A 9,880-nucleotide genomic window follows, 5' to 3' on the forward strand; every position below is an offset into this window, starting at 1 on the left:
ATTAATATCGAAAGATGCATAATAATAACAAAATTTACATGTTCAAATGCATATAAATCATTTGCAAAGTTTAAGAGTAAATTTTTATATTCCGTCTAAAAAATTATAGATCGAGGCATAAAAACTTAAGTGGGGTTTACTGAAGTAAGGAGCCCACGGTCAGTTCACGTACCGATACTTTTCAATAACAATTCCTTATCCATTCTTGCATCTATACATACATAAAAAAATGCAGAGTAATTTATTTTTTCATACCAACATAAAATAAAATTTGAGAAAAAAAAAGGTTTATCACTTCATACAATTCCTTATCCATTCGTTCTTATTACTCTTTTATTTTAGTAACAATAGAGTGATTAATGGATTTTTAGTATTAAATTTTTCTCGAATTAATTCAAAAAAATTACAAATAAGAGCTCCATGATTCAAGAAAACACCAATGTATCAACTATCATGCATGTCCTTTCAGACGCATTTACCCTGATATATTCAATCAAATGGTTCGGATTACAAAAAGAGGATCCACCTTCACTAATACTCTGCCTAGCCAACTCTGCCATCCTAGCCGCTGACGTGACAAACTCTTCTCTCTTATCCACCATCAGATCATTCACCATCTTCTCAACAATCTTCCTATCACAGACATCTTTCATATCCAAACCTAGTTTCCAAACCTCACTCACAAATCTACTATTGATTTGCTGGTCAGCAAAATAAGGCCAACAAATCATAGGCCCACCTGCTACTATACTCTCTCCAATTTCGAGTTCCATCCACCGTGTGTCAAAAACCCACCAATTGCTTTATGTGCTAAAACCTCTTCTTGAGGTGCCCATTCCACAATGTATCCATTTTCTTGACAACCCTCCTGGAACATTTCAGGAAGGTTCTCAATAACTATATCTTTCTTATTGGTAATAGAGCTAGAACATATAACCCACAAGAATGGCCTGTTACTATTAATGAGACCATGCCAGAACTCTATAAGCTGGTCCAACGTCAACATTGTGACGCTGCCAAAACTTACATACAGTACAGATTGCGAAGGTTGATTATCTAGCCACGCAACGCAAGTCCTGTCCACTTCCCAGAGACTGTTTGAGGATAGATGTGATTCTTGTGTGTTTGTGCTTCTAATTTTGACTGTTTTCAAGAGCTCGTGGAGTGGTCCAATGGTGTAGGTTTTGAGGCAACGGTTGCGAATTTAAGATAGTATTGGTGATTCTAAGTCTTAAAATCTGTTCATAATGAGGGCTTGTGCTCGAGTAGTTTGTCGTGTCTTGATGACCATATGAAGAGCAGGCTCTGCCATGTCTTTAGTTCTACAGAAACTTGGAAGATCTCTTTTCCTGAGAAATGTCTCCATTCCTGGAACTTTTGCGATAAGCCTATCCATGTCTTCTTCTCCTTCAATTTCTCAATAAACGGTACCCATTTGTCAGAGAACTGAATTACAACAAATTCTAAACTCAAACGCTAGTTAAACAAAAAATAGTTTAAAAGACACAAACTCGTTATAGAAAGAATATCAATACCTTCAATAGGAAGTTCGTCGGCTTCAGTCATGCCAGGGATACAAAAATATGTTGGGATATCCTCCCAAGTCCCACATCGGATAAAGAGGAGAAGTGGAACCAAAATATAATGGTTCAAACCCAACCCATTAGTATGAGGCCTTTTGGGAGGTGTCCAAAAACAAATCCGTGCGGGCTTGGCCCAAAGCGGACAATATCATACTAATTCGGGGTTGGATGGTACGCGCGGTCCCAACAAGTGGTATCAGAGTCCCGGTTTGGAGCGGGCGGACTGCGCAGTGCAAGAAAAATCTCGGTGTGACGGTAACAACAGGACCAAGACCGAAAGAAAATCTGCAAGTGGTGCCTTGTGTCGAAAGTCTTCCCGACAAGAGGAGTTCGGGCGGCGTGTCCCGCAAAGTTGTAGCGGCGGTACAAGATGGTGGGCAGATTATCCCTGGAGGGGAGGTCACGATTTGTGTGGTCCTTGGTTGGAGGGGAGGTTTGTTGGGATATCCTCCCAAGTCTCACATCGGATAAAGAGGAGAAGTGGAACCAAAATATAATGGTTCAAACCCAACCCATTAGTATGAGGCCTTTTGGGAGGTGCCCAAAAACAAATCCGTGCGGGCTTGGCCCAAAGCGGACAATATCATACTAATTCGGGGTTGGATGGTACGCGCGGTCCCAACAAGTGGTATCAGAGCCCAGGTTTGGAGCGGGCGGACTGCGCAGTGCAAGAAAAATCTCGGTGTGACGGTAACAACAGGACCAAGACCGAAAGAAAATCGTGACCTCCCCTCCAGGGATAATCTGCCCACCATCTTGTACCGCCGCTACAACTTTGCGGGACACGCCGCCCGAACTCCTCTTTTTCTACCAAATCCTCTGACTGCTCTATGTAGATTTCTTCTTCCAAATCTCCATGTAGGAAGGTAGTCTTTCCATCCATTTGCTCGATTTCCAGATCAAAACTGGCGGCCGTTCCGAGCATTGTCCGAATGGATGTCATTTTCACAACCAGTCTAGCTTTGACTCGTGGTTGGGAGCTGTGTTCTTCCTGCTTGATCCTGAACACCCACTTATTCTTCAAAGCTTTCTTGCCTTTGGGCAACATCACCAGCTCAAATGTTTCATCCTCATGCAAGGACTTCATTTCATCTTGCATGGCTTCAATCCAGTTCCTCTTGTGTTCATTTTCTATAGCTTCTTCAAAGCTTTCAGGTTCTCCCCCGTCAGTCGTCAGTACATACTCATTGACTGGATATCTAGTAGATGGTTGTCAGACTCTACTAGATCTTCTTAATGTTTGAGAACCTTCCAGTGCTGGTGGTTGAATATGAACACCATAATCTTCATTTGGTTCATTTAGGAACTTCTGAATTTTCTAACTCTGGCACTTGTTCTTATGGAACTTTTTCTTCATCTCCAATTTGTTTGCGTTCTATTGGAGGGACTCTCTGTATGTCTGTTGAGTCTTCATCAGATCTATTGGCACTCTGCTTCAATATCTTCAATAGTCTGATCTTCAACAAATACAGTATCACGATTTCTTATAATCATCTTCTGGATTAGGTCATAAAACTTTATAGCCAAATTGGTCTTGGCCATAACCAATGAATACACACTGTCTAGTCTTAACATCAAGTTTAGACCGTTCATCCTTCGGGATATGCACGAAGGCTTTGCAACCAAACACCCGCAAATGATCATAGGAAACATCCTTTCCTGATCATACTCTCTCTGGAGTATCATACTGTAGAGGGAAACAGAGTGAACGGCGAACTACTGTGAGTAACGCTTCACCCCAAATTTTTAGACAACTTTGCATGTGAGAGTAAACATCTGACTCTCTCCATCAAAGTTCTGTTCATCCTCTCAGCAAAACTGTTCAGTTGCGACGTCTTGGGAGATATCGTTTGATGTCGAATGCCATGCTCTTTACAGAAAGCATCAAATGGCCCGGTGTATTCTCCACCATTATTTGTCCTGCTACACTTCAGCTTCTTGCCTGTCTATCTCTCAACCAGGTTTAGAAGACTTCATTGTGCATATCCAGGTCTTCCTAGAATGGTCATCGATAAATATCACAAAATATCGATTTCCACCATATGATATCGTCAATGGTCCACACAAATCTGAATGAATCAGATCTAATACATTCTTCATTCTAGAAGGAGGGGTAATCTTGAAAGCTACTCTGTTTCGCTTTCCCGCCATACAATCAGGACGCTTGTTTAGGTGAACTTCATCCAATCTAGGTAGTACGTTCTTTCTTGCCAAAGTTTTCTCACTCATGTGACATAGTCGTTTATGCCACAAGTCAACTGTACTGTCATTCTCCGCTATACTCGAAGTGTCTTGGGAGAGTTTCGCATGTATCACGTACAGCTTTCGGTCTTTAGCTACCACAAATGAACCTTTTGTGAGCTTCGGGGTTGGATGGTACGCGCGGTCCCAAAGCGGACAATATCATACTAATTCGGGGTTGGATGGTACGCGCGGTCCCAACAAGTGGTATCAGAGCCCAGGTTTGGAGCGGGCGGACTGCGCAGTGCAAGAAAAATCTCGGTGTGACGGTAACAACAGGACCAAGACCGAAAGAAAATCTGCAAGTGGTGCCTTGTGTCGAAAGTCTTCCCGACAAGAGGAGTTCGGGCGGCGTGTCCCGCAAAGTTGTAGCGGCGGTACAAGATGGTGGGCAGATCTAATAGATTATAGCTGCAGGGATGATGATGGCTAACGTTCCCACTCGAGCGTGCAGGGGGAGATTTGTTGGTGGTGGTGTGCCCACTCAAGTGGGACCACACGGTTTGAAAAAAATAAAAAGGAAGAGGAAAAATTTATTTTCGGTGGACGCGTTAGGATTCGGTGGACGCGTTATAGTTTCGGTGGACGAGTGATTAACGCGTCCACTTCTCCTATAAATAGGAGATGGCGCAACGCTTCAAAACATACACTGAACGAGAGAGAAAATACAGCGAGAGAGTGTTACCGTTTTAGGATGGGTTCCTAAAACGAGGGAGAGAAAAATAGTGAGGATTATTTTGGAGTGTTTTTGGGAAACACTTGTGTGCCACTATTTTTGTATTACTCTCTTTGTGTACCTACTATTTATTTAATAGTGGAAGAATGATTCGAAGTTTGTCCCGTGGACGTAGCCCTAAACAGTTGAGGGTGAACCACGTAAATTTCTGTGTGTCCCATTTTAATATTTTCCCCTGTGTTATTATTCTCGTAACTTTATTGCCGGGCCCCAACAAGTGGTATCAGAGCCCAGGTTTGGAGCGGGCGGACTGCGCAGTGCAAGAAAAATCTCGGTGTGACGGTAACAACAGGACCAAGACCGAAAGAAAATCTGCAAGTGGTGCCTTGTGTCGAAAGTCTTCCCGACAAGAGGAGTTCGGGCGGCGTGTCCCGCAAAGTTGTAGCGGCGGTACAAGATGGTGAGCAGATTATCCCTGGAGGGGAGGTCACGATTTGTGTGGTCCTTGGTTGGAGGGGAGGTTTGTTGGGATATCCTCCCAAGTCCCACATCGGATAAAGAGGAGAAGTGGAACCAAAATATAATGGTTCAAACCCAACCCATTAGTATGAGGCCTTTTGGGAGGTGCCCAAAAACAAATCCGTGCGGGCTTGGCCCAAAGCGGACAATATCATACTAATTCGGGGTTGGATGGTACGCGCGGTCCCAACAAAATAAGACCAGAAAGCACAAGCGCTAACAGTGCGAAAATGAATAATTGGAATTGCAAGCTGGCTAGCAAGATCAGTAACGAATCCAAGGATTCCATCTACTATAACATTTAATTCTTGGATTACTTTCAAGAAGCAATTGTTCGATTACTGGCTTACTTTTCAATTTCAATGAATCAAACACACTCATAACGTCGCCGTGAAGCAACAGGCAAACAGCAGGTATGGTAACAAATTGAAACCCTGGATATTTCAGGAAACGAGCTTCAGTGTCTGTGAAACGAGTTAAAAATTCTTGGCTAAGCTTTGTGTTTAGAAATGTTACAGTAAGACCTGAAAGGCTTAAAACCTCAGCTAGATTGAGCATGGAGTTTACATGGCCTTGGGCTGAGACAGGAAAGATTAGAACATGAGGAGAAGAACTATCTAAGCTTTTATCCATTCTTTATTTATTTATTTTTTTCACTTGAAGCTAGCTACTCTCTGTTTCTCTATATGTCGATCGTCGATTGATATATTAAAGGGAAAGAAGAAACAAAAAAAAAACAATGAAAAGTTTAATTACACTTTCAAAAATGTCATAAAAATATTTTCCTGGGTCTGATCCCGAATCATTTTCATATGCTGCAATAATTGTCGTAGCAACCAAACACAAATGCAAAGACAAAGAAAGCTAATGGGTGATAAAAGCAAGCACTACATTTTGTTCCCAAATAAATTATTAGATGAACTTTGGAGTTGGCTGTGACAATAAATATAAGTTGTGAACATGAAATTAGAATAAAAAAAAGTGACAATTATATATTTGATATGTGCTTTTTTTTTTTTATTTTTCTATCTGCAATATAAATTTTATATAACTTTTATATATAACAATGCACTACGTCTAGGCTTTTGCTTCTTCATAGATATCCAAGTTATTTAACACTTTATTTGTTATTTTTATTGATAAATATTTTTTACAATATAATTGACAACTGTTTATATTATTATTATTTTTTTAGTATTGGGGATGTGGATTCGAACCCCAATCTATTTATCAAATCGTATATACACTGATTAATAGTTATACTTTGGTATGCGTTCATATTGTTCTTTAAAATGTGAGATGACATAACCCATTTCCCTTTAATTAAAAATTTTAAGTTCAAATTCTTTTAAAATATTCAAAGTAAGCACTTCACTCCTTTGTAAGATTGTCCAATATAGTTAAACTTAAATTAATTCGACCAATAAATTTCGAATACCATGTGATTAAAAGAAAATATTTCCCTTACTCATTTCGCATTTAAATATTGAAGTTTTATTTTACCTTTAGCCCCTTTTTCTCGATGGACACTAATTTTTAGAGTTGATGTGATTCAACGGGCTAAATTATCACCTTTTAGGCATTATTCAGTACGAGCGTTTGGAGTAATATTTAGTGTTTTGATTAAATTAAAATATTATTCTAATTAATTATTGTGTTCAGTAATTTCATATTTACCCTAAAATTTAGAGTGTGAGATAGTGTTTCATGAAATCTTATTTTCATTAACGTTTAGCGTTTTATAAATTTTTTATGACGTCATGACTATCACTTGTCTTTACCCCTTATTTTCTATGATTTTACTTTTCTTTTATCTTTTTATATTAAATAACTAATCAAACACTTATTTTTATCGAACACTTCTATTTTAACTTTTATATAAAAAATTAATCTTTAACTGCTAATATCTAACTAATAACAATTAATAAAAGAGTTGATAGCTAATATTATTACAACCGATAAAATTAATGAACATGCCCTTAACTTCACCTATCTCTTTACTATCTGTGTCATCTTGTCAATCATGTATTGTACACTCTCAATTTTCTTGCCAAAATATTCAACACCATATATTTTTATTTTTCAACTTTTCTCGCCAAAAAAAAAAGGGTTCTCCGTCTCTATCGGATAAGAATCATGAGATGAGTATAGGCAATAAAGGCACAATTTTGTCCTCATAATAAATTTTCTTCGATTAACCACTCAATTTTGTCTTAAACATTATGATTAGTATTAGTGCTGTAATGCTAAAGATTTTATTGATGACATCTAAAAATTTCATTTCGTTAATAAAAATCAAAGGATTGATGAATTGATAGCTGTGCTCCCAGATATTTTTTAAGTTAAATTGAATTAGATTTTAAAAATTAAGATATTTTTTAAGTTAAATTGAATTAGATTTTAAAAATTAAGATAACAATTAATGGTTAAACGCTCTTAAAATAATTAAAAATTATCGAAATAACTATTTTTTTTCTACTCACCTTCAACCAATACATCATACAAGTACGTTATCCAATCATTACTTTCTAAAAAAAAAAACAAAAAAAGAAGGTGAAGCCACGAGCCACTTGGCCATGCCACAAGATTCAACTGTGCGACCACGTGTAAGACGGGCTTCGAGCATACGACACGTAGTTTACAACAAAGTAGAAAATGATCGAGAATCTCTTAGAAGGATACAGACTTGACAAAATCTCGAAGGGACCAGACTCTTCCTTTCCATTTCTATATATCTGAGCCATCTTCGTCTTTCTCATCAACAAATCAAGAATCAAGAAAATACTCTTTCCAACCCTTCAACTTCAAATCAAGTATCCAGCTAGAATGGCTTTAAGCTTAGGAAGGAGGAGCAACATCTTTGATCCGTTCTCACTAGATATTTGGGACCCATTTGAGGGCTTACCTTTCTATAGCGGAACAGTGGCCAATGTTCCGTCCACTCAACACGAAACAGCCGCCATTGCCAACGCACGAGTGGACTGGAGGGAGACTCCGGAGGCTCACATATTTGCTGTTGATCTTCCTGGGTTGAAAAAAGAAGAGGTAAAAGTGGAGGTAGAAGATGGCAGAGTTTTGCAGATAAGTGGGGAGAGAAGCAAAGAACAAGAAGAGAAGAACGATAAGTGGCATCGCGTAGAAAGAAGCACTGGTAAGTTCTTGAGGAGGTTTAGGTTGCCGGAGAACACAATGATGGATCAAGTCAAGGCCACTATGGAGAACGGTGTGCTTAAAGTGGTTGTGCCTAAAGAACAAGAGAAGCAGCCTCAGATTAAGCCTATTGAGATCACTGGCTAGAAGTGCAAATATGGTCTTTTACTACTAATAGATAAAGCTTTTAACGCTGCAGCTTCTGGAGTTATGGGTATGACTAAAATACAGTACTAGGGGTGAGCGTTTTGCGAAATTTGGATGTATGTTGCGTTTTGGTGCTTTTTGTTTGTATTTTTTTGTTGGTTGCGTGCAAAGTCTAAGCTATCGATCGAAAGCCTATGTAAAGGTAACAAGTACATGTAAATGAGTAACTAGTAGTAGTTTTCTGTGTTTGCATCACTATGATGAAAATTGGAATGCTTATTTGATGTTTGAATAGTTTTCATATAGCCTATCTCCAACTGTGTTGGAATAACAGTTATTGCTGTATATTTAATTGCATAAAAGAGCAGATAAGAATTCAATGTAGGCAAGAAACCAGCGCAATTTTATTTTTATTTTTTAGTACTCAAAGATAACATCTACACCAAGTAACAGAAGCTGATTTCCACAAAAAGAGGAAAAAAAAAGATTCATACTTTAGATAGAACAAGAAAACGGAACATACTTAAAATTCAGGTTCGGACAGAGAGTTGTTTTAACCAGAAATCTGGAAGGACCTTATACTACCCTTCTTCTCTTCCTCTTTAGGCACAGTCACAGTCAATACTTCATTTTCCATACTGGCCTTTAAATCTTCAACTTTAGCATTCTTCGGTAACCTGAACCGCCGTGAGAACATACCGCTGCTTCTCTCAACTATGTGCCAGGTGTCCCCTGACGATTCTTCTTCTCTGCTTCTTTCTCCGGTGATCTGCAAAACCCTTCCGTCTTCAACCTCCACTTTTAGTTCCTCTTTCCTTAGTCCAGGGACGTCAGCCATGAAAACGTGAGCAGTTGGCGTTTCCTTCCAATCGACCCGTGCCCCGGCGAACGACGACGTTTCGGCAGGGAAGTCAGGGCCATTGATGAGGGGATGGAAAGGGAATCCCTCCAACGGGTCCCAAAATGGGTCGAAGATGTCCGACCGGTGGCCACTGGGAGAGGAATTGATCGACATTTTGCAGTGTGATAGTGCGGTAGTGATTGAATATTGAGATTCTGATTTTGATGATTGCTGCAAATTAAGATTAGGGCCATGTATAATATTATGTCAGTTTCCCAGAAAGGAAAGAAAATAAGTCAGGAAGGAAAATAAGGAAAGAAAATACGGAAGGATTGACTATTTACTTCTGTTCCTTTTTGTTCTGTTTTATATTTCGATTGAAAGGAAAATAGAGGAAGGAAAGTAATTTATTTTCTTTTATTTGGAACCTTCCAAATTATGAAGAGAAATTAATATGATAGCAAAATGTACATTTTTAACCCTCTATGCATTTATAGTCTATAGATGAAACATTATTATGATTTTTCCGTATGTGAGTTTTATGAATTTTCTACATATTTGATCTTTAGAATTTGTGTCCGAACAACTTGTTAGATTATACATATTTTATCACTGGTTATGTGCCTTAATGTGAATATTTATTTTTTTTAATCACTCTCAATATAACTTTTTCTTTCATATTTTGATATTATCTTAATTAAATTATTAAAAAGCAGTTTACTA

The 9,880-nt window shown here is 38.6% G+C and overlaps 2 protein-coding genes and 1 pseudogene across 2 annotated transcripts; 1 reads left to right on the plus strand and 2 right to left on the minus strand.

Annotated features, from left to right (window-relative positions):
* Positions 1–389: 389 nt before the first annotated feature.
* On the minus strand, positions 390–5,668 carry LOC105649186 (7-deoxyloganetic acid glucosyltransferase-like; annotated as a pseudogene).
* A 2,045-nt stretch (positions 5,669–7,713) lies between these two features.
* Positions 7,714–8,610, plus strand: LOC105646847 (17.4 kDa class I heat shock protein). The gene has a single exon (XM_012232781.4). It carries the CDS (start codon positions 7,846–7,848, stop codon positions 8,314–8,316), a length of 471 nt encoding a protein of 156 aa, XP_012088171.1. The 5' UTR covers positions 7,714–7,845; the 3' UTR covers positions 8,317–8,610.
* An 88-nt stretch (positions 8,611–8,698) lies between these two features.
* Positions 8,699–9,623, minus strand: LOC105646837 (18.1 kDa class I heat shock protein). The gene has a single exon (XM_012232774.4). The coding sequence runs from the start codon at positions 9,329–9,331 to the stop codon at positions 8,870–8,872; it is 462 nt and encodes a 153-aa protein (XP_012088164.1). The 5' UTR covers positions 9,332–9,623; the 3' UTR covers positions 8,699–8,869.
* Between the last annotated feature and the right edge of the window lie 257 nt (positions 9,624–9,880).

Source organism: Jatropha curcas, chromosome 6 (assembly GCF_041381405.1).
Source record: "Jatropha curcas cultivar XTBG-Jc1 chromosome 6, XTBG_Jcur_1.0, whole genome shotgun sequence".
NCBI lineage: Eukaryota > Viridiplantae > Streptophyta > Magnoliopsida > Malpighiales > Euphorbiaceae > Jatropha > Jatropha curcas.

Excerpts from the sequence above, each read along its gene's own strand:
- LOC105646847 (XM_012232781.4), top strand. The coding sequence starts at position 7,846 with ATGGCTTTAAGCTTAGGAAGGAGGAGCAACATCTTTGATCCGTTCTCA.
- LOC105646837 (XM_012232774.4), bottom strand. The coding sequence starts at position 9,331 with ATGTCGATCAATTCCTCTCCCAGTGGCCACCGGTCGGACATCTTCGAC.